The sequence below is a fragment of the Dromaius novaehollandiae genome, chromosome 16 (genome assembly GCF_036370855.1).
Source record: "Dromaius novaehollandiae isolate bDroNov1 chromosome 16, bDroNov1.hap1, whole genome shotgun sequence".
Classification (NCBI taxonomy): domain Eukaryota; kingdom Metazoa; phylum Chordata; class Aves; order Casuariiformes; family Dromaiidae; genus Dromaius; species Dromaius novaehollandiae.
This window is the reverse complement of record NC_088113.1, coordinates 5,339,243-5,364,577: the sequence shown is the minus strand read 5'-3', so window position 1 is coordinate 5,364,577 and position 25,335 is coordinate 5,339,243. Positions and strand designations below refer to the sequence as shown.

The following is a 25,335-nucleotide window of genomic DNA, read 5'->3' as shown; positions in this document are numbered from 1 at the left end:
GAGGCGGGGAGGCTTAGGCCAAGGCCACGTCTTTATGGGAAGATGTTAGTGCAGCCAGCGGGACACAGCCGACCCTTTCCGTAACCAGCCTCCTTCGTCCCCTCCGCGGGGTTCCTGCACAGCAATCACACCGGCTGCCTCCAAATAAAGCGACTTTGCGGCGCTGGCGCAGGTGAGGCTCGCTCCGACGGACTCGCGGAGGGGAAGCGGGCAGGTCGGTCACCTCCCCTCTCGAGGCCGCCGGCGCGGTGCCCCGGGCGGGCCACTACCGCCGGGAGGGGCTACAGGCCCAAGGCCTTCGCGCTCCCGCTAGATTTGCCTCACCGCTCGCGCCGTAGCTCTCAAGTGGTGTCGGGAAGTGGCAGGCAGGTGTGCCGCAGGGTCTCCTGGGAAGTGTAGTCTTCCCGGACAGGCTGGCGCGTTGGCGCCCCGTTCTCCAGCGCCGCCCGGGAACTACAGCCGGTGGCCGGGCCGGTGTCACCCCGCTAAGATGGCGGCTCCCTTGGTGCTGGTGATCCTGGTGGCCGTGACGGTGCGGGCCGTGCTGTACCGCTCCAGCCTGGCCGCCTTCATCTCCGAGCGGGTCGAAGTAGCCTCGCCTTTGAACGCCTGGAAGCGAGGTGAGGCCCCCCTGCCGGGCGGAGGCCCGCGGCCCGGCCTGGGGTGGCGGGGCAGGGCGGCGGGAGGCGGCGGCTCGGGCCGCGAGGCGCCCGGAGTGTGCGGCTGCAGGCGGGCAGCGCTCTGCGCCCGTGGCGGGACCCAGCGCGGGCCGCTGACTGCCGGGGACCCGGCTCTGGCAGGAAGAGCTTAAGACCTAATGCAAAACACGGAGCGTTTTCTCACTGTGTGCAGTTGGTTTGGTTGCAGTTATGCAAATGGACTGTATCTCAGCTATACATACAACAAGAAAATAGCAAAATCCAGCACTGAACAGGTTGTCTGCAGCCTTGATCGACTCCCTTTCCTTATGCTGTAACTGCATGGGTGCCGCATCATGTAGCGGACAGGACTAGATGATTCCCAGTTCATGCATAGCTATTCACTGCTTCGTTTTATTTCCCTTGTTCGGTTTGTGGCCCCCCGCGTTGTTTCCTAGGTATGCTCCAAATTCTGTGCTGAAGGCGGAATTCAGTTTAGTCAAGGCTTTTCTGTAACATTCTATGGCATCTGAGCCCCTTATGAGCCTTAATTTGGTTTAAAGCTGTTCCTTTGAAAAAGTAATATACTGATATTATGCACATAATATTATCTGCAGTCTTCAGGGGAAAAAAAGCAGCACAAAATAACAAAGATCAAAAGCATGAGTATATCTGAAGCTATAAGGGCCCTACTTCACACTGGACAGCATTTCATAGTTTCAAAATGGAGCTCTCCAAAATGTCCTTGCAACAATGAACACTTTCTAAATCTTACCTTATAGCACCAAGTTAGGTGTCTAAAACAATAAGGAGCACAAGCAGGATCAGCTTGAAAAGTCTGGGTTGAACATCTACCATCATACGGAAACTCTGTGGCAGAGACAGAATCCACCTCTCTAGCATATCGCTGAGCTTAGAACCTCTTGTTACTTTCTGCAATCTCCTGCTTCATTTCCCTCTGACTTCTGGAACATATGGACTCATACCCCATACTTTCTTTCATTGTATACTCTGCTTAATTCCCAGAGGACCTTCATGCTCAGCAAGGTAGAGACCTTGTGGAAAAATGTGTGCAAGCATTGCAGTACAAGCTTTAATTACGTGACTGCAAAGGGTCAAAACTAAGGCTGCACGATGTCAGCCGGTTTCAACAACAGAGGAAGCTCTCAGCATTGCCTGATAATGTATATTAATTTCTGGTCTTTGTGTATATCAGGTTTGGGGCATTTGGGGTCCTTCTACATCTCATTATACAAAATAGTTCAAATTATAGAGTTTCTTTTTTTAAATGCACAGATGCACTTTAAAAGGGAATGTCATGATCGTTCTTTGAGAGTGAAATATTTCTCCAGTGTACATACTATGTATCATATAACAGGTGACTTAAAAATCAGTAAATATCCCACATGTGATTTTATAACTGTAGCTATAACATTTTTAGTTGCCTGAAGCAAGTAAATAAATCATAACTCAGAATTCAGTCACTGAAGAAATTTGCATAGTAGAAGTAAGAAAACATTCAATTTTAGTTGCTTGTTGTGCAATTTTGTGTCATTCATTCAGATGGTGATTCAATGTGTGACGCTTACCATTGTAGGTATTTTAAAAACTATGTTTTTACCATCATGAGATTTTTCTCTTCCCACATTGCAGAATTCTAATGCAGGCATTTTGTGTGTTTCAGTGGTCGAAGGATTAGCTCTGCTGGATTTAGGGGTCTCGCCATATTCTGGAGCTATTTTCCACGAGGTTGGTATGCATATTTCATTTTAAACATGATATTCCTGTGGCACGTTTCTTAATCTTACTGCTGGTGGACTAGTGAAGGTTGGGGACTTCTCTTATCCCAGAGACCTCATAGAACTTGGATTCATATAGTTGCTTATGTGATGGTTCCATGCAGTGACTAGCACAACTAGGAACTGCAGTTTATCACATAATAGCTAGTTGCTGTGCAAATTATAGACATTATGTGTGATTGTTACTGCACGTGAGAAGTCTAGAACTGCAGAAATCTGTGAGAATGAGAACACTCTATTCGTGTCCAAATGTTTCTGAGGCAGGAACAGGGAGAGAAAGTGTCACTGGCATTTTGAACACAATTTTACTGGATAGCAGCATCTTGAGTTTCCCAAACATACTGCACTGTTACATGACTACGGTGGATTAACAGTAATAGTGTGTGTTTTGCCAGGCCAGCAGAAAGCCATGCTGGTGTGAGAAGTGGTGGATAGGGCTCTCCAGTCTGCTACTGCGTTTGCAGAAATATTAATATTAGCACAAGCATGCAGTACAATAATTCCCCATCTTGGGAAGCACGTCATTCCTCCAAACATGTAAGCACCTGTGGGGTTTTGTGTGCTTGAATAGTCTTACTGATATCAAAGTACACTTATACTAAGTATCATGTATGTGTGTCAGATACTCTGTATAGCTTTGAAAACTTTTTATTTTCAATAAATTCCTGTTGTTAAAATGTAACTTCCTCCCAGTCTGTGAAGTATTTTTCAATGCTTATTTATAGCATCATATTATTTTTAAAGTATTTTAAAAGAAATACATTTTCACACAGTAAAGACTCAATTTACACCATGTAAGCATAGTATCTCTTCTCTCAAAGGAGTAATTTCTAAACCTGCTCTTCCTCTTGCCCTAAAAGGGAAGAGCTATGGGAATTTGAGGATAATAGGATTGTAGTCCCACTGCTATATGTTGTTAACATGCTGTCTTCCTTTTTGGTTTATAAAAGACTCATCTAAACAACAGGCTAAACAGTGAAACCAGCTGTGTAGGAAATACTTTCAAAACTACAGTGCAAATAAACTAAAAGAAGATTTTCTGTAGAAAAAAAAAGATTTTCCAAAGCTGTTGTTTTAATGATTTCTGTTGTAACTCTACCTGTATGCTAGTGGAATTGAAATTTTTGAATAAAATATAATTTTCAAAGTTGATGGTATCTTTTAAAAAATGTATTGAGAACTTTTTAAGGGAAAAGATCAGTCAATGTGGTCTGATGAATCATGTTACTGTAAAGTGACAGCACTGTGGAAGAGTCTAAGGAAAAGTACCTTTTCCGGGCTCTCATGATCTTACTACATTTTTTCCTTCAAATTATCAGTTGTTTCATCTGAAGGCAGATTGGCAATATTTGACATGCGTTTCCCTTCTGCTTTTTCTTAGACCCCGCTGATAATATACCTCTTTCACTTCTTGATTGAATATGCTGAGCTGGTATTCATGGTAAGTGCCCCTGAAAAGTTCCTCCTGAAAGGCCCCATTCTGCGAAATGCTGAGTATGACTTTCCTTTCACTCCTGCAAGAATCAGGGACCTTCAGTCTCCGTGTTGTTCAGATTCCTCCTGACCTCGTGGTTTATTTAGAGAGGCAGCTGTGCCTATACAAATGCAAGTTAAGGTTTCTCCCTTGCTCTGCAAATTATTTCTTTTTTTGTCAGTTCTTGGCTGGATGAGTACTCTCTGTAGAGGGACAGGAAGTTGATAATTGGTTTCAGATTTCAAAGCTTACCTCTTACAAGTACAGAGGGTTTTGCGTCCCACAAAAAAACAAGCAATCTGTAAACAGTCAAAATAATAACATTTGTTTCCCCCCAGATTACTGTTCTGTGTCCCTGCACTGCATTATTTCTCACTAAAATCCACTACCAAACTTCAGAGATGCAGTGAGAGCACAAGTGGGCCAGAGCTCCAAGTGTGTTTTGTTGTAAATTATTCGGTGAGTTCTGCATAATTCAGAAGGGCAAAAAGCATGTAGCCGATTGTGCCAGTCACCTAGTGGAGCTTTTATCCTCAGATACCTTCTCGGCTGGTCACGTGTAGATCTACCAGCCATCTGTGTTGTGCTTATGCTAATTGTTCAGATGACTGGACTGCTGCCTGGTAAGTTGGAGACCACTCAAGGCACTGTCATGCTGGATTACTGGACAAGTGGATTTAGCCAGCTGGGTGCTGCCTCAGTGTTGCCTCTGCTCTGATTAGACCAGTAATTCTTTCTATTATCCTTGCATACTTCTTTCCATTAACAATTGCCTTCCCTTAATTCCCCATTCTCTTGCCATGTAAATATTAATATCTTTAGTGTAGCACATGGCTTCAGGGCTCAGTGGTGATGCGTGAATCCCAGTATACAAATCAGCAATCTAGTTAGTGGTTTTAAAGCTTTTTTTGTGTTCTTGTAAGCTGAAGTCAACAAGATTGCAGTAGTGCCCAATATCTTTTTCTCCATTTGTTTGTTAAAGTCAGTCTTTCTCTGCCTTCCTTTCTTAGATCACTGATGTGCTAACTGCTATTGCCCTTTACTTGGCCATCCAGGACTTCAACAAAGTAGTGGTAAGCTGACTTACCAGTGCTGCTGGTCCTCCTTCTCCCAACAGGTATAAATATCTTGTGCCAAAGAAAACATGTGCCAGGGAATCCGGTATCAAGTAATCCTTGTTGCTTAGCAGTAGCAAGTAAATCTGATCATCTCTGGATGATCAGCAAATACGGAGACTGAATGCAGTAAGCCAGCTAGGATGTTTTTCAGTTCTGTTGTGGCGCTATTATGATGTGAAGCAAATTGGTGTCCACAGCTAGTACACTGCACTTGAGTGATGACCTCAGAGGTATAGGTCCTTTAATCTGAAGCGAGTTTAAAGAATCTGACTAACTCTTGAGTACGACAGTCAATGAAATGCAGACAGCTCTAGGGTCACAACACATGAGGAGATGTGAGATTTTGGAACGTGTATTGATTCTTGCGGAAGTTTGAAGTATGCAGAATTTAATTACTAGATTATGGATTTAGCAAGACTTGGGCTTCAGGTCAAAGAAAGAAGTCATGATAAAACTGCAGGCATGTATAAATCCTGCCTGTGAGTTATTTTGCTTGTTGAAAATTTATTGTCAGCATCTCTCTCCTTCTGTCTCATCATGACATAGTTCAGTAACTTCGTAATTCAGATTTCTCCTTTGTCTCTATAGAGAGCATCATAGAATAAGATTGATGAAGGAGATATATTTTGCATCCGTAAAGGAGGTTTTACATAGAAGTATACATCTTCAAAATAACAAAGGCTGCGTAGCTGTGGCTTGGTTTCTGTGGGACTTGTGTGTTGAACAATGAATTTATAAAGTCAACTTTTCATTGGAAAACCAAATGCACTTTAGGAAGATAGAGAGTATTAAACTCTGATGTGGTAAATTCACTGTCAACTGTTTCAAGAGATAGACACAGACAATTAAGGAAGTTCAAAGAAATGGAGATTATCTGCTCTCTCTTGTCTTCAATTTCAGTTGTTAAGTATTTGGGGAAGGAGAGGTTTTGTTTCTTCTGTTTGTACAACACCTCACATAGCAGAGTTTTAGCTCAAACATGGGACTCATAGAAGGTTCTAAAATAAGGGATATCATAATTAATAAGAAACAGGGAGTTTCATCATCTGACAGTCTTTGGTCATTCTCCCTTGTTCAGTTTAAAAAGCAAAAGCTTCTAATAGAACTGGACAAATATGCACCAGACGTGGCTGAACTCATCCGGACGCCCATGGAAATGCACTACATCCCCCTCAAGGTAGCACTATTGTAAGTATTGCTTCTTTTAGGCTGTGGCAGCTGATTCCTCATCTCCCCTTGGCTTTTATTTTTTCGATTTGGTGTTTCAACATTTGTTGAAGATTTTTTTTTTTCATAAAGTGTGAATTTCCTATTGCACATAACGTCTCCTCAGCCCTGAATACTCAGTTGAAAGTGAAAAGCAGATGTTCTTCCAAAGGTATGTTGCCAAAAAGTAAATTTCTTCAGGGCCTCTAAGAAAGGCTCAACAGCTTAAGGTCGTTAGTTCGGTAGCAAGAATGTTGTGTCTCTGTAGATCTCATTCCCGTTTATTTTGCCTATATGCTTATGTCATCAAAACTAATTTTATACCTCCCAGGTGTTTCAGGTGTCTTTTCACAAACTTTTTCTTTTGGTGGGGGGGAGAGTTTGGAGTAATCAGACAAAATTTTTGCTGCATATCAAAATTTGAAAATCCCAGGATTTTTTCTAATAGTTCAAAGATATTTTCAAGTTGTCAGCTTTAATAATGTCATGTCTTGGTGTTCCTCTGTCTATTTCACATGTTTTTTAATTTCAGAAAGCTTCAGTTAAAATAGAGAATGTACAAGTAAGGTACTTAAAATTAAAGAATTGTTTTTTTCATTAGGGTTTTGACCTGAAAAAATTATTACACAAAATTATTCTGGCTCAGAAAAGAGTTTTTCATTAGATAGGTTGTTATTTTTTCTTGTCACCATATGAATTTTGTAAAATGGTAAATTCTCCAGAGTGAGAAAGATGGATCTTTGTCTCTTTCATGTCTGTTTAAATTGCAGACTGTTTCATATTTTTATTTAACATTGGTGTACAGTGGCAAAGGAAAGATGGCATTAGGCTGTCTCTGTCTGGAAACACAGGAAAAAAGCCAGACTAGTACCCAGAGAAGTAGGAAAAATGTTTGTGTAAGGAGATAATTAGGAAATCACCAGCCCCCTCTTCTTAGTCTGATGGTTGATGTAGTTATACCAAGATTGATCAATCCATTATCTTGCTTATCGATAATCCTTCACAGCACTTTTTGCACTTTTACCTAGTTAAATGAGATCATTGTAATTCTCATTTCCAAAAGAAGCCAGCATCCTTACTAATTAAAGTGTAGTTGTATTCTGGAAAGTAAGTTTGTTCTGGGTTTGCTGCACTGAATTTGCATATAAAAAGTTGGTATATTTTAAACTGCCACCTTGGGAGCTGAGAGTCAGTTAATTACTCCTGTGTGTAGGAGTGACTCTTGTGCTCAGATCATGCTGTGGGGAATCCAGGGAATTGTACTACCATAGTAGGAGCGCACAGGTGGAATTGAGTTACTAATGTACCAGAAAGAATTGGTTTTGTCTTTCTGTCTTATTTTTGTTACTTCTTCAGAGCCAGCAGATGTGAGAAGCAGAAAGAACTTAACTTTGGACCCAACATTTGTAGATCTGACTGACTATATGCACATAGCTTCTGAGAAGCAAGGAACATTTTGATAGTCACTTTCTAGGACCGAACAGGACATTTAGATGTCTTCCCAACCATCTCCTTTTCTGCAGTTTGCTCCCTATGGCCATTGTGTCCTAGGCTACAATCCAAAGATCTGAGTTTTGCTTCAGACAAAAGCACCAGTTTAGCTAAGTTAATATGATGATGCAAGGAACCCATAAGATATAAATAAATAAAATGAAATGGCAAATTGCATCTTATTTTCCTTTGAACTTCTCTTTATTTAGATGTTACCTCCTTTGAATGGCATGCATATAACCTGAGGTTTTGTTCTTTTTCAGCTATCTCTTAAATCCTTATACTGTGATGTCTTGTGTGGCAAAGTCCACCTGCTCTATCAACAATACTGTCATTGCATTCTTCATTTTAGCTACAATAAAAGGTAACACATTGAGGAAAAAAATTATTCTTCATGCCCTTCTGTAAAGATTTCAAAACTAATAGATTAAATCGATGTAGATCTTTACAAATGTGATTACTACAAAGATTTCAGTGGGACACATCAGAACTTGGACTGGAACAATATCTAAGTTCTACTTGAAATCACAAGAGCCCAAGAGACTTTACCATCAGGGCAAAACTTTCTCTCATCCCAGTGCTTAGGAGTTTCATCTCTTAAAAACTGTTGTCTTTTCCTGGGTCACTTTCTGTTTACAAAGAAACCTGTGCCTGTGCATTGTAGTCTAGGAGGACATAATGTTCAGCTGCTTTTTCTTTTTTACATGAGGAAATCCTTAAAGTAAAGTTGTCTGCAACTGTTACTTGGCTTTCACTTACAATTGTAACCTTGGTTTGAAATATGCTAATGGAGCTTTGGGGGATAAGAAACAATAAACAAAGACCCATACTAGCCTAGTTGAATAGATTATGACAGAATGGCTGTTTTGTTCCTTTTGTACATGAAACCAGGTTTCTGTCTCTTCTATGAACCCCCGCTGCTAAAATGTGTGAGCACATGATTCGTTCTGCTCATGTACTTTTTAGGAAGGCCTCTGCTGGATAAGAGGAAAAGTCAGTCCAATATGTTATCTAGTCTCTAGAAGTGCCCAGAACCAGACTTTGCAAAGAAAGCTGGTATAGTTGGTTTTTCATTAGTATTTCCAGAAGAAAAATTTTCTCCAGTTATTGACTAATTGAGGCAGGAGGGGTTTTAATTTAAAAGCATTTGCTAAAGTAAATGGGCAGGGTCCATTTGGCTAAACTGATTTTTAGCTGTTCACTGCCACCATAAGACAGACAGTTTTGTCTTAGGCAAAATGGTATTTGCTGTCCTGTGTGTTCTCTGCCTGATTTGGTGTGTGGCAGCCTCTAGCGTTGAAAGTGGGCAAAGAGAGAATATCAGATTATGACAGTGATTTCCAGGTACCAGTTCTTTAGCGCTATGCAGAATGTAATGCTCTGTAAAATGGAGCATAGGAAGGCTATGCCTAGGAGACTCTAACTGTAGTTGGATAAGACTTATCACGAGGCTTACTTTCTCTTTTAAAAGATGGAAGCAGAGAAGCTTACCAAGTATTTGATGTCAGTGACTGGATACGGCTGATAATTAGCCCAGTGTACTGAGTCAGGAGTCTTGCTAGGCTGTATTTTTACTAATAACTTTGATCAAGTGACATAAAACAAAAAGTTCTAACCAGGATACTGCGCTGGGTGCTTCTGGTTTTTGATGTATAACCTGAGACCTTTTGGACTTGATCTTTGGTGGGAGGCAGCCCCACAGCTATAAACAAGGTGGTTGGGCAATGTGAGTACTCAGCAGTTACCTCAACCTGAGATGCCTCAAATAAGGCCTCCTCAAGCAGAGGCATTCCTATAAAGACCACTTGGAAAAACTTGGACCAGTCCTTTCTATACCTCAGTTTTCGTATCGGTGAATAGGGCTAATGCCACTTCTCTCCTTCAGCTGTGGATTTTCACCTGTGATGCATGCAGAGCTTTGCTGAGTGCCCTGACACATTCTGGTGACAGTGGCATCTGGCATGCCCCGCTGTAACAGCTGTTTCATGTGGAAATGACTTAAGTGAATGTGATCCCCCTCATAAACAGGAGCCAGCCTGAGTGGCTACTAAATATATAGGCTGGGTTATATGAATCTCTTTCTGTATGTAAATTATAGGGGATATAAACCTTCTTTCTTTTAGGAGAATCATTTGGGTATGAGTCACTCTCCTTTCAAAAGTGTAGTTAACAAAAAGGCACTCTCCAGGACACGTTTTGCTACCCAATAAGTGGTGTTCTGGTATTTGTAAAGCCCTTGCAGTTCTTTCCCTTCGGACTTCTTGTCTCCAGGGCTGCTGTTATTAAATTTTCCATATGAATGAACTTCTCTCTTTGCAGGTAGTGCCTTCCTCAGTGCAGTATTCCTGGCCTTAGCAACCTACCAGTCACTATACCCTCTCACATTGTTTGCTCCGGCACTTCTTTACCTTCTACAGGTAAGTGAATTCTAACTTTATCTCTGTTTTCTGGTCATAACTGTGCAGGAGCAGTTCTCAGCTAATGGGAGAGGGGAGTCAGGGGCAAGTACTGAGTTTCAGAAAAAGTGCCTCTCTCCTCAAGCCTTAATGAGAATGCTTGCGCATGGAGAGAAGGAAGCAGAAAGTCATCTTTAGAACTGGTTAGTGTTTAGCTTGCCTGAAATATGTGATATTCCTTGTGTCATGTGATTAACAAGGAGGATTTTAGACTGAGAGCGTTTCCTTTGCACTGACACAAGTCTTTGAGCTGTGGTTGAACAAGGAACCTTAGGTTTGAATCACCCAACCCCAGAAATACTAATTTGAAGTTTAAGGGCAAAAGGCATATGCTTGTCAAAGCAGCTGGTTGCCCTTATGCCTCCCTCCCTCCCCATTAACAGCGTGGTTATTGAATTCCATCAGGGCTGACCTTGATCATTCATGGGTGCCCACCAGCTTGGCAGACACACACTGCTCCAGGCAAAATTAGCCCATCAGTAGGCTAATAGGCACATCTGCAGAAAGGTTTAAAGCTGAGGCCACTCTTTGCTACTGAGCAGAAGACAGTACGTGTGGAGAACATTGCAGTCCTTGGGCAGTGAAATAGGGAGAATTAGATAGGGGTGGCCAACCAGAAGGAAATTTGAATTGTCTGATTCATCCAGTTTGCCTGCATGCTTCCCCTTGATCTCTCTCTTAGCTTGTCTTAGTTGCTTCTGTCCTGTCTTGCTCATGATTTTTATAGCTTATCTTAACTACAGATTCCTTACAGTCTATTCTCAAATCCCTCAGTTCCAGAAGAAAATCAAGAGTCAGTTCTAGTCCCTTCTTCTCCCCTTATTATTTGACAGAAATGTCTCTTTTTCCAGATATTTTATTATTCTTACTCTTTGCAAGACAAGAACTTGTGCAGAATCAGTGCTGCTTTTTTAGTTTGCTAATTTTGGGGATCATTAATTTTCTGTATGTGGGTCCCAGTTGTTTTCTTAGAACTTTCATTTAAGCTGTATATCTCCATGGCAGTAGAAAGATACAAGCGAGCATTGTGTTTGAAAGCAGTGATAAGTGCTTTGGTATATGAATACCTAATTTGCAACTGATTTTAAAGGGGAGTGCTCTAGTTTGTGCTCTTTTATTCAAATTCGTAAATGAATTTCCAGCATTCTTTGTACAGAATTAAGTGGCTCTTCTCCAGCAGTCTCTAATCTGTCCTGCCAAAAATCCTTGGTAAATTTGATTACAGTGTCCCAGCTAGTGGCATTAAATGTGCTACGACTGAGGGACCTGACCATGCTTCACAAAGAGTCCTTGACGGTTAGAGCTGTCTCTCTATACATTTCCTGCCAGTATAAACACCAGTACTAAATGGAAAAGCTGCATCACTGAATTGGAGCTGCAGAATTCTGAGCAATTTCCGAAGGCGTTTGACCCTGTGTATATACTTGTCGTTATGTGCACGGTCAGGGAATTTTAGACCTCTTGGTGTGAAATACCCATATGTCATATTATGTGACAAGGGCATGTTGATGACCTGTCAGGAGATGTGGCAGGGGCAGGACTGCAGCAGTCATCTTTTTCTGGAGATGCAACCTTTCAGAGTATTTCCTTTGTGGTTAGGAAGCCACTGGATATCCTCTTTCCTTGATTTCAGCAGTGCCGGTCCATGTAGTAAGTACCCAGCATCACAGGGTGGTGGGTCATGGGCAGGCCTCTCGGACATCTCCGCAACATGGGTTAATGGGATGGAAGGCAGGCAATAGGATAGTGTTACAAACACATAAGACAGAAGTGTAGCTGTGAGGAAGTGTGTGCAAATCTCACATTGAACACATTAGATTTGACTAATCTGTTCTATTGCAAGCAGAAATGACCAGCTTAGCTACTTGATTTTCAAGCACAATTCTGGAAATATGGGTAACATGTATGACTTAATTGGTCTGAGTGAAGAACCTCAAACAGGTGGTGCTTGAAAGCTGCTCCTCCCAGTGCAGCAGTGCCAGTATTCGATGCTTTCTTTCATCAATTTAAAAAGATGTTCTGAACACTCAGGCTTGCTTGTGTCTTTCCAACTGATGAGGGATATTTGCCTGTTTGTGTTTTGTTTTCAGCGTCAATTCATACCAGTGAAACTAAAAAGTAGAAGCTTCTGGTTCTACACCATGCAGTATGGAGCACTGTACCTGTGCAGCCTGGTGGTGATCATCTGCCTCTCCTTCTTCCTCCTCAACTCCTGGGATTTTATCCCATCTGTTTATGGGTTTATGTAAGTATGAGAATTCTTACTGTTTTTCAGTCCAAGCCCCTGTGTGTTGTTTCTTGTGCATCACATAAAGGAGCCCCACTCCCTGTCCCGAGGAATGTGCGATCTCTGATTCTACTGGCAATGGAGGAAAAGAAAAAGGGTGTATGGAGGAGAGCTGGCATTAGCTAAATTCTGTTAATTAAGTAATAGCAAGAATTAGAGAAAACAGGAGATGTGAGGAATAGGTGAGAGAAGTTGCTTCTTTTCCACTGAGCTGATTGAAAATGGGTTTGATCATTGAACCACTGCTGTGGTTGCAAAATTTTCTTCTCTAAAGGTTTTAAGCAAGTTAGACAAATGTCTGCTCGGGAGTGGTTTAGATCTTGCGAGGGGAATAAGGAAGGATTAATCCCCTTTTTTCTCCAGTTTTTCACCTCTTTGGTTTCTCTTTCACATATTTAAAATGTAGGTCCTCTGTTCAATAGCACACAATGATTTGTTAATGTAACAAAAGCAGTGAAAAACAACCATTTAAAAATGCTACCTTGACTTTTCTTTTTAAATTTCAGCCTTTCAGTTCCAGATCTGACACCCAATATTGGCCTTTTCTGGTACTTCTTTGCAGAGATGTTTGAGCACTTCAGTCTTTTCTTTGTATGTGTGTTTCAAATCAACGTGTTCTTCTACACCATTCCCTTGGCAGTTAAGCTAAAGTAAGTATATTTCTTTGCTAGTTTTTTGACTCTGAATTGACAGGTTCTGTATTTTATGCTGTTCAGTCTCCAGTCATGGGAGTGAGAGGAATAAAGCCTTTCGTGAAATGTATTTTTCTTCACTGACATATTCGCTGTATGAAAAGTTGTTTAAACTCTTGAAGCACACTAAGCCATGATTGTCCAGTGGAAGCTTATGAGGCTGGCACCAGATGTCTAGATCAGAGAGCCAAGAAAAGATAGGTTTTATATAGGGCTATCCTCAATTCCCAAAGTTTTAGTCTTTTTCTCTTAAGTAGAGTAAAATATAATGCTTTTGCTGGATTGGAATGGGCAAATATTTCATATCACTTGCAAGCCACAGGCTTGTATCAACAGGAGTGTAGCTAGTAGATGAAGGGAGAAGGTACTCTTTAAACCGCATCTACAATACTACATTCAGTTTTTGGCCTCTTGGTACAAGAAAGATGTTGATAAACTTCAGCAAGTCCAGTGGAGGTCCACCAAGATGGTCAGTGGGCCAGAGACCAGGGAGAAGCTGAGGGAACTGGGCTTCTTCAGCCTACAGAAGAAGAGGTTTCAGAGGTACCTGATAGCAGCTTTTCAATATCTAAAAGGAGGTTACTGAGAAGATAGAGCCAGGCCTTTTACTGAGGTGCACAGCAGGAGAATGAGAGACAGTGGCCATAAATTGAAAGAGGGAAGATTTTGACTGGATATAAGAAAAAAAAAATTCATCATAAGGACAGCCAGGCATTGGAAGAGAGGCCTATGTCTTGTCCTTGGAAGTTTTCCAGACCTGACTGGACAAAGCCTTGGACAATCAGATATGAACTTAGCATAGACCCTGCTTTGAGGAGAAGATTGTACTAAAGACCTCCTGAGGTCCCCTTTCTCGCTGGGCTGTGGCTGAGGAACCTCCTGCAGCTGTACCCTTGTACACTCTTGGAAGTCCTTTTTTGCCATCTTAATAACCTGTGCTAATGTTTGGAGCTGGAAAGATTGTTTTCCTGCAAAGTGCCCTTAAACCACGATCAGGTTTCTGAGGAGACAGCAGATAGATGCTCTCTCCTACCTCTGCTGGAACCATGCCCTGCTCTCTCTCTGTGTATTTGGAAGGCTAAGAGTAGTTTGTAGTCACAGTCTAACCGTCACTTATGTGACATCATTTATGTGCCCTGTGAATGCAGTGTGAGAAAATGCCTCCATATCTCTGGGCATTAAGATGCCTGAAGTGCTATAGGGCTCTTGGAGGCCTGCATTTCCCAACAGGCTTTTGCAGTGGAGATATTTTTCAGGATATTTTCCTTCATCTTGTTTCCGTTTCTGTCAGTGTCCCCAGAAAGCTGCAGTGGGATCATTTTTATTTACAGCTGAGAAGAAATTAAATGGCTCCTATGTTTGGAGGGTATTGTCTCTTTAGGACAAAATCAGTCCAGTTTCATCCTTACTTTTAAGCATAACAAAAACAACACTAGTGATGAGGAAAAAATCCATGTCTTCTAAGCTTGTTTCATGCCAGTATTTAAAAGCTGACTCTAAAGGCTTGTCTGCCCAGAACATTATGTTTACCATCCCCCTCCATTTTCATTTCTCTATGGTACTGCAAAGCTTATTCACTCATTCTAAAAACAAAGCTGCACTTTAGACCCTACAGTAGCAATCCCAGGCGTCACCACCTCATCTCTTTGTAAGGGGCACGTCTAACTGATGTTGCCTGCATCCTTAGTCCCTCCACTGCTCATGTAACAGGCAGAAAACTGCATGGGCTATCTGCCCTGACCCTGGGAAGAATATCTGGACCAACAAGCCTCTGACAGTGACACAGCTTATCATTTTGGTGTTGAGAAAATATTTGAGGAACTTGATTCATCCCTTGCCATGATGTTATGATTCAACTGGAGTTGTTGCACATCTTCTGCATTTTTCATAACGACTGTAATTAAGAGGGAATAACGAATTCTTGCCCTGATCCATATGGATCTGTGAGTTGGATTCTGCTATGCAACAGGTGTGTAACAGGCATCAAAAGAGGGAGCAGATTAGGCTATACAGATGCCTGCTCCCTGCCAGCATAAGCCAGTGGGGTCAGAAAGCAAGAACTCGTGACTGGAAATGGTTCTTTATTGCCAGAGCAAAGTGATAACTCAGGGACATTGCTAGTGGACCATTGACGACAAGTTTACCTCCTTTCTGATAAAAACATCCGCTAATTGCCTGGATTCACAATGGGCTTATCCTGGTGACTTGGAATCGGTACCACCATCATGACATACCAGAGGGATAACTGGGGACTTTCCCAAATAACCTCCAGAAGGGAAATGCTGATTGCTTTTCTGTGAATAAGACAGAGCTGGGAAGGAGCAGCCGAGATGAGCAGCTAGGTAAATGTATGTTGAATTCAGGCGCAAAGTTTCTGTGTGAGGGTAGTGAACCGATGTGTGTTCTCTTGTACTGCTTCTCTGCAAAGCAGCTCAGCCTGTCCCACCCTGCACGCAGAGGCTTGCCTGGGGAGAGCATAGGGGTATGAGAGCCTCTTAAAGCCTGTCCCACAATATGTTTGTGCCCTTGCTGATCTTAATTACCAGTTTCCAGAGACCCTACTGCATCCTCTTATCCTTTGTGTCTTTTCTCTTCTAGGGAACACCCTGTGTTCTTCATGTTTGTCCAGATTGCAATCATTTCTATCTTCAAGTCCTATCCCACTGTGGGAGACATTGCATTGTACATGGCCTTCCTTCCAGTCTGGAGCCACCTTTATAGATGTAAGTTCTTTGTGTTTCATTGTTCCTTATCTGGAATGGGAAGGGGGTCTGTCCAATAATTGTCACCACTAAACCAAACTAGGCCCATGTCTGCAGGCTCTTGGGGCCTCTTTGGGCAATCTGGAAGCAAGCTGGATTTCTAGTGATGCAGTCTCTGAAGTATTTTTAGGACCGGTGTTGAAAGACATCACGGAGAGAATTCTCACTTTTACATTACCTTCCCTTTCTTTCCAAATTGTTCTGAAGATTAACTTTTCTGTAAGAGCTTTTGACGGTCTTGCACAAAGGATGCAGCTTATGTAAAGTACATCAGTACTTTGAATGTAGCCATGGAAGGTTTCACTCCCATTTAAGGCTGTGTGATTTGAGTGCTGCTCCTGCAATCTATGGGTCTCCCAGCCTGAAAATCCTGCACTCTTGAAGTGGTTCTTTGTTTTGCACCTGCTTGTTTGCTCAGAGTGTAAGTAACTGGATTACTCCAAGCTATGGTCCAGTTTTTCTTGCGGGCTTCATAATGAGCCTCTGTAGTCCTTTAAATCTCCAGAGCGCTCCCTGCTGATTCTGAAGCTCTGACTCTAGGACTTGCTACGCAGGGGAGATTTTGCAAGCCTACTGGTTAATACTCCTGAAGAGCTGCATTTTTCCTGGCATTGCCTGCTGAAGTCACCGCAAAGCAGCTCCTTTGACCAATCCTGCCAGGCTGCCCTGGGCTTTACTTACAGCCTTCTCTCACCCAGGTCAAGTGTGTTTATGAACAGCTAGCTTGTCTTATATCAGGAGTCAGGAGCCCAGAGTCGTCTGGATATATTTGACTTTATTTAAATGCTGGTTCTCTGCAGCATCAGTGGTGGGGAGTGAGTGGGGCATTGTCTGAGCCCATCTGCTCCACTAATTTCATACTAACGATAGCTAAGGCCAAAGCAGCTGTGACAGAATAGGGTAGAAAGCCCCAGGCTAGCCCTGAGCATGTCGCAGCCATACCAGTCGACATCTGAGAAATCCTGATTCAGCTTAGGTGAGCTGCATGAACCAAGCACACGAAGCAAGGGAAATATGACTAGTGAGAAGGTCAGTCTTCAGTCTCATGCTCAAATCCCACAGTGACTGAATTGAATTCTGTTGACCAAGAAGTTTAAAAAGGCAAAACGTGAACAGGTTTGGATGTGACAACACCCACGAAATGTTGGATAGCTCCCTTCAGTTGCACGATGATCAGCAGTCCTTCAGCAAACTTCAGGGACATTGGCTGAGCTGTAGCCAAGCATGGCAACATGAGTGCTGGGATGAACTATGATACTGCTGCCAGAGGTCAGGTTCACCGAAAACAAAATCCCTTTTGGCCTGGTAGTTCCTAGCTCTTCTAGACAGAGCTGTTCTTGTTTTTTGTCTGACATATACTCATGCAGACTAATGGATTCTGGCCACCCTTGCACCTCCCAAAGGCACGTGTTTGTCAGCACGTTTGGCTTATGTGAGTTTCTTCCTTTACGGTGCTTTTATTTTCTTAGCACCTCCTGAGAAAGTATCTCTTCTTCCTATGGCCCATAGGTTCATTTTGTTCTCTAGGTAGTCAACTTGGCAAAGTTAGGGAATGGCATGCTCTGCTCCCTGAATCATAGCACTGGTGGAAAGGCCCTTCTGAGAACTGCTATTTACTGAAGCAGGTGCAAACTTGGAGTGATAATGTCTTCCCCTGTGCTCCAGAAGTCCCTGTGGAGAGAGGACCTTTCAATGCCTCTGTAGCACAGCTGCCCAAAGTAGCCATCTTTGATCTTCAGCGTGAGTCTCAGCCTTTCAGCCATATTTATCCTACATTTTGGAAAGAGCCTTACCTTCAGGACCTTGAGAGACAGGGCCAGGGCTCTGTGGTCTTTAGAAGGGGAAATGAAGGAGTCTTTAACAGGCACTCTGCCTTAGCTGCACTCTTGATGCTAAAAAGCTGGAGTCCTCAGCAGAAGAATATCTGTTTGGAAGCAGGACCTAGAAGGAAGGAGCTACAAATGAGACATTCATGCTTAAACAAAGGCAGAAGTGTTTATTTTAAAGGAAAATTATGGTGAATTTCTTACTAAATCTGGCAAGAGAATTATTAAAACAAAACGTGAAAGATGATTGTTGGAGAGAAGTGTTGGCAAGTGCCTCTCCACTGCGTTTATCCTAAACACCATTGCGTGAGCACAGCTGGTCACTTAATGCATCTTTGTAACAGCTTGCTTTTCTTTTGCAGTCCTCCGGAACATCTTCATCCTGTCTTGTGTGCTCATTGTCTGCTCCCTCCTGTTCCCCGTTCTGTGGCATCTCTGGATTTACGCAGGAAGTGCCAACTCCAATTTTTATTATGCCATCACGTTGACTTTCAACATAGGGCAGGTTAGTAGAGCGAAGCAAACGAGGCGGCGCTTTGGGGAGTGCAATGGAATGGGTGTCCTGTCAGCAACAGTGAGTCTCTGGCTCTTTGCATCCTGCATAATCCTGCATAGCGGCTTCCTGACTCTGTTTGATCCAGCTGAAATCTGCCTTGTCCTCACCTTCTGGCCCACTGATGAGAAAGAGGACTCTTGTAGTATTTGAACTATCGCTTAACAGTCCAGCTAGGTTATGCTGCAAGTTATGTAGCCTGCTGCTTGATAGCAGAGGAAGAGTGTCTTGGTATGGCAGGACTAACAGCCAATGTGAATGGAGAAGGTCAGCTCAGAGGGGAAATGGAAAAGACCATGGGGGCAGTGCAGTGAAGTCAAACAGCAGGCAAACAAGAACTGCTCGTAAATTGGGACATAATACCAATTTTTTCTGAAGCAAAGTATTACAACTCACTGAAATGTAGGACTGAGGGAATGCACAGGGTCCTTGTCATGCCAGGACTCTGCCTGCTTCTCTCAAGACTGCCCTTTTAGATAAGTGACTCTTACTGGCATCAGGGAAAACAGAGCTTAGCACCCCTGGAGGATGAGGTCCAACATACTCAGTTGCTACAACCTTTTCTAAGGCCCTCGTCTTCTCTGTGCTAGTTCTATGGGCTATAGATCTTCCCTAAATCCTGGGACATTTTCACATGTGTGAGAGCTGAATGTTCATTTCATGTTAAAGCAGCCATAATTTTGAATGTTCCTCAGCCATTTAAGTTTGTCTGCTTCTCCTAAAACTGGAGGCACAATTCTGCTGGGAGCTGAAAATCACCTGCTTATGCATCTCCCACCCCTTGATAGATGGGGGCAAACACTTGTTCTGTAAAAGCAAAAAGAGACTCGATGCAAGGAGTGGGAGGAGATGGAGTATAGAGATACTACTCAGAGGGTCTTATAGGAAATTGGGAGTGGTTTGTTAGCGCTCTAACTACATGTGTTGCTACGGAATGAAAGGAATAGTAAAGCTGCAGTTACAGATGCCTGTTGTTGATATTCTAAGAGGATTTTATTTCCTATTTGAGAAAGTTGTAGCAGATCCCTCAAGGTTTTGTGCTCTGTATGAATGCAAACAGAGCAAAAATCTCCTCTCTGGTTTTCTTGTGAGAAGGAACTAGCTCTCACCCCAGCCAGCCCCCATTCTTTCTTTTCCTGTTAAGAGGCATCTGCAGATAAGTTCAATTAAAAAAAAAAATCAAAGGAATTGACATAGTGTGTCCGTAGTCAGCCATGGTGTTAAGCAAAACAAGCACACAAAAAAAGTGCTGCTGTTTCTTTTTCCTTCCCTGGGCATCTCTTCCCTTCTCTACCTGTTCTCCTCCCCTCGTTCTCCGCTTACCTGAGCACTCTGCAGCCCTACTTCTCTTTCCCTCAGACTCCACCCAGTCCTCCATATCCTCCCTTCCTGCCACTGCAGCTTCTCAACAGTAGCTCCATTTGACAGTAATATAAGCAAGGTCTGTCTGACAGCCTGGCCTTCTGCCTCCCTCCATCCCCTTAGCACTGCGGCATGCTTCAGGTAAGGCTCTCCCAGGAGTGACTTTCCCAAGTAACTGGATGAATGCGTTTTTCCAAACTGATGCACGAAGTGGCACATAGACATTATGGCAGAAACTGCTTACTTGGTCTGATCCTGGAAAAGTTTTCCACTACAGTTATGTGGTGCTGTTTCCTGATGGAGGAGGTCAGTGTTCATGGGAAAGGTTCACACTACTAGAGGCTAAATGACAAACGGCGTTACTGAGACAGCAGGTCACTGCCTGAGCTTACAGAAGTGCAGCCTGCTTCTGCAAAGGCAGCTTGCCCAAGGTGACTGCTGTAGAGAAAATGTCACTTGTAAACACTACTCCAGCACAACTGACCCTGAGATCTCACCCATGACAGTACTTTTAGGTTAGGGAGAAGCCAGCACTGTGACACCTCAGTACAACAGAAGTATGGCTTGAGGAGAGGAGTGACCTAGTGATTAATGTCAGACTTCCATGTTCTGTGCAGTTCTAGGGCAAGGTACTTCAGCTGTGATTTCACATTACAAAGCGGCTGGAGGCAATTCCAGCCTGAGGTACATTCACCTCCCTAGCCGAGCAGGACGATGCCAACATCGATTTGTGTAGAAGCATGTTCTGAACTGGATCAGGGGAAAAGAAGGTAATTTTGGGGGTAGCTATCACTGTTCCCCATTTAAAGGAGCCAGAGTGCAAGCTTAAACACACGGTTGTCCACCCCACAGAGAGGGCACTACAGTACAGGGGCAGGAAGGAGATGGGAAAGCAGTGGGGATAGAAGGAGTGCTTTAATTTGATATTGCTCTTGGATATTGTGCTGTGAAGCCACAGCTTTGGTCTTTCTGCTCTTCCCTTCACCTCTTAGCAAACAGAAGTTTTTAGCAGTTTAACAGAAATAATACGTACTAGGCTAAGGTAGACTGATGAGGCTGTGGTGTTTCTTCTTCTGCCTGCAAGTCTCTTACCCTTTCTGAGTATAAATTTCAACTGAAAAACAGTAACAATTGCGAAGTTCTCAGTAGCAGTCATCAGTAAGAGACTTTCAGCATTTGGGTTGGGTTGCATTACAGCACTTGCATGGAAGAAGGTCATGCATGAGGCTTAGAGATGGTCTGTAAAGCTCTGGCATCGCTGGACCTGCCAGTGTCATACAGTTTGGCCACTGTATGACCTGCTGTCTCCTCAGCTGAGGTGTCTATGGGAACACATTGGCAGCAAATCAGATCGGTTTAAATCTCCCTTGGTTTTGTACTGCAAGACAAAGGTCAAGAAATGTTCGCATGTTTACAGTGTCTCCTCTCACAAAGTATGATGAACAGCATGAGAACTTCTTAAATCCTTTCCATGTCTGTCACAAACATATGTCCCCTTTTATCCTTTGTTCGGAAGCATTACTGATGTGTCTGAACATTTTACTTCTGCAGATCCTGCTCATCTCGGATTATTTCTATGCCTTCCTCCGACGGGAGTACTACCTCACTCACGGACTCTATTTGACAAGGCAAGATGGGACAGAGGCCATGCTTGTTTTGAAGTAAAGATCGTGTTCACCATTCTTGGGACGCAGACTGTTCTAAGGAACATGCAAAGCTTGGGGTGTATGGGGTGGGTGGGGAAGGTTCCCTGGATGAGGTCGGACTTCAAGGATGATATCTACTGAACAAAAGAGCTGAGGAAGTTCTGGGAATACCCTCCTGAGCTGCAACAGTGAACTCAGTGCAGAGACTGTAAGAGCTGCAAGTAGGAGCCACAATGCCTCCATTGGAGCATCTCCCTTCTTCCCTCAGCCATGCTTTTTGCTGCGACCTCAGCCATCAACTCTGGGCAGTCCAGCAGGAACTGGAGGAAGTGCCTGGGATAAAAATGGGGCTGAATCTCTGGCCCAGAAAGAGCTGAGAACATAACCTGTTTACTCTATTGCCATTGCTTCGTGGAGATGTTTGTGTCTCCTGGAAATTCCCCCTTCACTGCTTTGACCAGTAGTGTTCCTGCTTGGCACGTGGCAATGTCTGCGCATTAGTGCCTAAGCCCTGGCTGCAGTCAACTCAGATGCTCTTTCTTGGTTCTCATCCTGTTGTTGGGTCTGGAAAAAAAGCGTCTGCTTAGGCACAGTGAGAGCTTGTGAAACAAATGGGTGACCCGTTGGAAGGAGGACAGCTTAGGCTGCTGCCAGAGACAATAGATAATAGTTCATGGTAAAGTCACCATCCTGGAGCTCAAACCACTAGTGAGAGCTGGCAGTGGGGTGAAAGCAGGAGCAGAATGGGTACCGGGTAGCTGGTGTGTCCCATTGAAGCAACACAAACACTCTCATGTTAGGAGCTGCACCGAAGCATTACAGGGTCTCAGAAGAAGGAACACTACTGTGGAGATAGACTCCCACTATTCCTTTTATCTGAGCATTGCACAGCTTGGCAGTGCGGGACTCAAACTATCCCCATCATGGTTGCTTGGGACGGCAGTTCGGGACTTGCAGTGAGTAAGCTGCCTGCCCACGCTAGGGACCAGGAGGTGTCAAAGTCTCCCCTTTAAGACCAGAAACCAAATTCAGAAGGAGCCTCAGATGCCACTTTTGTGGAGTTGTTGGGCTCGAGGTGTTCCACAGCAGCTTAACAATACGAGATAGTCACTCCCCAGTGTTATCTTCTTGCATGGTATCTTGTGGCTGTGCTTGGAGGACTGCACAAAAAAACAGCATCCCTTGGTTTCCCCCATTCCTTCCCTTTGTATATGTTCAGGTCTGCTCACTTCAGAGCTTTTGCTGCTGACCCGGTGAATGTGACTGACCTAGGGCAACCCAGGCTGGATTCTTTCTCTGCTGGTTGCATGTTGGCACTGAGAAGCGTTAGCTTAAACACAGTGTTGGAAGCTTTTTCACTGGTGTCTGGGCAAGAAGCAGCCAGCTTGCCCCACTGATCCCAAGAATTTGGAGGGCTGCTAATTTGACAAAATAGAAACTATATCTGTTACAGAGCAATTGAAACACCAACAAGCCCAGGCCCTGCCCAGGCAGCTCATTTTTTTTTTCTTTTCTTTCTGGACAATAATAACTTTTGCCTTATTGCACTGCTATTAGCGCTTTGTCCAGTGAGTGGGTCTGCTCCGAGTCCAGCTCAGCCCATCCTGCACTCAGCTGCTCCTGCCTGGGGAGGCCATGCAGCAGCTCTGCACCTTGGGCTGAGGTGGGTGGGCACTCGGAGCCAGGGCTGCTCTTGGCTGCCATGCGTGTGTGGCATGTCGAAGGGCACAATAAACTGTGCAAGTTTTAAGTGCCTCGTGTGTGCTCTGTGTTTAGCAAGGATGGGGTCAAGGAGCAGAATTCATTTCTGGGGGTTGTGGGGTGTGACTTAAGCTGCAGAAGAACCCCAGGATTTGTGTTAATTTGTTGTTGTAAATGGGGAGAAAAGAACAGGCTTTTTTATCGTTCCAAGACCTGAAGAGTTTTTCACTTGTATCTACGGAGAATAAATATTCCCAGGATTAAGGAGTCTGGGAAATGCTGGTTTTGGCTGGAGGAGACCAGGGGGCTCTGAGGTACACCAAAAGGCAAACTAAGGGGTCCTGAGGGAACCAGAGGGCAAATGGGGGCTCTGAGGGATGCTGAAAGGCACCCAGGGGTCTCTGGAGGGTACAGAAGAGGATGCAGAGGGGGTGAGAGAGTGAACAGAGGCATGCTGAGTAGAGCAGGGTCATAGCGCACACGAAAAGGAAGATGGAGGTCTCCAGGGCACGCTGAAAGGCACTTCTTTGGTTTTAAGAAGTGTTTTGAAGTATTACATTTGTTCTTTGTGAGCTTTCAGACATTGGGATGCACGACGCTTCATCTTCGTGCCCTGTTAGGACTGCTACACAGTTCAGCCTGGACAGCGGCTTAGCAGGAAGTGCACTGAACAGATTAATGTCCTTCATGGGTTTATCTAGGAGAAGAGACAGCCCAGCTCTTGGACCCGTGAGGGAAGTCACACCCTAAAACACCACCACAGGGAGACTTGAGGGAGATGGAGGGCTGCCAGCACCAAACTGGAGTGGCTCAGGTGCCTTCAGGGTTTCCCCCGAGCAATGGGGGTCCTGGGGGAAAGGCAGGAGAAGGCCTCTGCTGCAACGGGGCTGGGGGGGAAGGCCAGCCCTGGGCAGGGACCGTCGGGGGCTGGGGGAGGCCCCACTGCCAGGGGGGAGGCAGGTAGGGGTCACCCCAGGGCCAGCAGCTTCCACGCCGGGAGCTGGTGGAGATGTGGGGTGGCCCCACAGCAGGACACAGCAAGGGAAGGGGTTTGGGGTGCAGAGGGGTGCTCTAAGGTGCCCCTTTCCTGAGGAGGGGGGTCAGCGAGGGTGGTGGGGCATGGGGCAGCCCTGCGCTGACCCACTGATGCCGGGACATGGTTCCGGGACTTGCCTCTGCCGGCACGTTGATCGCGTAGCCGAGGGGCAGAGCAGCCTTCTCTCCGCTGCCCTCACAAGGAGCTTCTCCGGCCCTGCCTGGCTGGCAGGTCCCAGCCATCACCACGTAAAGCAGCAGCTGCCCCTTTTTTTTGGGGGGGGGGGGGGTGGCTTTAGGTTGCGAGGTCCACGATGTTGCTGCGTTTCCATGTCTGAGCTCTTCCAAGCAGCATAGTGCGGTTTCAGGCTGAACCGCTGGATGGGGCAGGAGGGAAAGATGTGGTTTGACCTCAGCTGCATTTGTCTCATCCCAGGAAGGACGCGGCATTTCTCCTTGAGGAGCCGGGGCAGGCCCCCCCTTCCCCAAACAGAGCGGCCCAGGTGTCTGCACTGACTCCAACCAGCCCCAAAACAGCAAATGGTTCCCTTGCAGGGAGCAGAGTCTTCTCCCAAGCTCAGCTCCAGCACCCAGGGCGCTTGTCAGGGCAAAAAGGCCAAGAGCCTGAGTGCCTTGGGTGGTGACAGAAACCCTGGGGGGCTTTTTTTGTCCCCCGCAGGACTCACTTTAGGTGAGGGAGCATGGGGGTCTGGGCTGCTCTGGTTGGGCCTGTCCCCACCACCCACTTCTGTACTTAAAAGGCATCTCTTAGAGACTTTATACATTTCTTAAAGTCTTTAAGTGCGCAAGTAGGTGGTGGGGGCTGTCCCTGACCCGAGGGACTCCTTCAGGGGTGGCCGGCAGCCCTGGCCCAACCGGAGCAGCCGAGGGAGGGAGCTGGCCTCCCCCCCGCCTCCGCAGCCTGAGTGAGCTGTGGGGGACAAAAACGCCCTGCAGGGCACTTTGGCTATGGGACACTGGCTGCCCCTCGCCTTCCCCAGGGAAAAGCAGGGGCTGCAACTCCCCATCACGCTGTTGCCATCTTCCTCCCAGCCTTCCCTGCCATAATGCTCTCTCCCCTGCGTTGAATGCAAGCATTTAGCGAGGGGACCGTAATAGGGACTGGATCTAGCTCAGCTGGCGCTGTGCTTGCAAGAGCCATGCTGAAACAGAGCAAAGCTCACGCCGGGATTAAGGGAGCATCTCCCGAGGAGGAGAAACAGCCCCTTCTGGCACAAGCTTTTACCTACTGCAAGGAAGTAACAGCCGGTTGTGTCTCTTGGCTGCCT

At 44.8% G+C, this 25,335-nt stretch overlaps 1 protein-coding gene across 2 annotated transcripts; it reads left to right on the top strand.

Annotated features, from left to right (window-relative positions):
• Positions 1–392: 392 nt before the first annotated feature.
• Positions 393–23,060, top strand: PIGU (phosphatidylinositol glycan anchor biosynthesis class U). 2 transcript variants are annotated; one of them, XM_026100130.2, is made up of 12 exons: positions 398–620; positions 2,323–2,387; positions 3,819–3,878; positions 4,922–4,984; positions 6,108–6,217; positions 7,990–8,090; positions 10,046–10,143; positions 12,273–12,427; positions 12,976–13,119; positions 15,760–15,884; positions 18,112–18,254; positions 21,216–21,448. In XM_026100130.2, the coding sequence occupies exons 1-12, from the start codon at positions 491–493 to the stop codon at positions 21,327–21,329; spliced, it is 1,308 nt and encodes a 435-aa protein (XP_025955915.1). In that variant the 5' UTR covers positions 398–490; the 3' UTR covers positions 21,330–21,448. The 2 variants fall into 2 exon arrangements, with proteins under 2 accessions (XP_025955916.2, XP_025955915.1); XM_026100131.2 differs by lacking the exon at positions 15,760–15,884 and having other exon boundaries at positions 393–620; positions 21,216–23,060.
• Positions 23,061–25,335: the final 2,275 nt, after the last annotated feature.

Excerpts from the sequence above, each read along its gene's own strand:
- PIGU (XM_026100130.2), top strand. The coding sequence starts at position 491 with ATGGCGGCTCCCTTGGTGCTGGTGATCCTGGTGGCCGTGACGGTGCGG. Across the intron at positions 6,218-7,989 it reads CCCCTCAAGGTAGCACTATT|CTATCTCTTAAATCCTTATA; the intron begins GTAAGTATTGCT and ends GTTCTTTTTCAG. Across the intron at positions 18,255-21,215 it reads TGACTTTCAACATAGGGCAG|ATCCTGCTCATCTCGGATTA; the intron begins GTTAGTAGAGCG and ends TTACTTCTGCAG.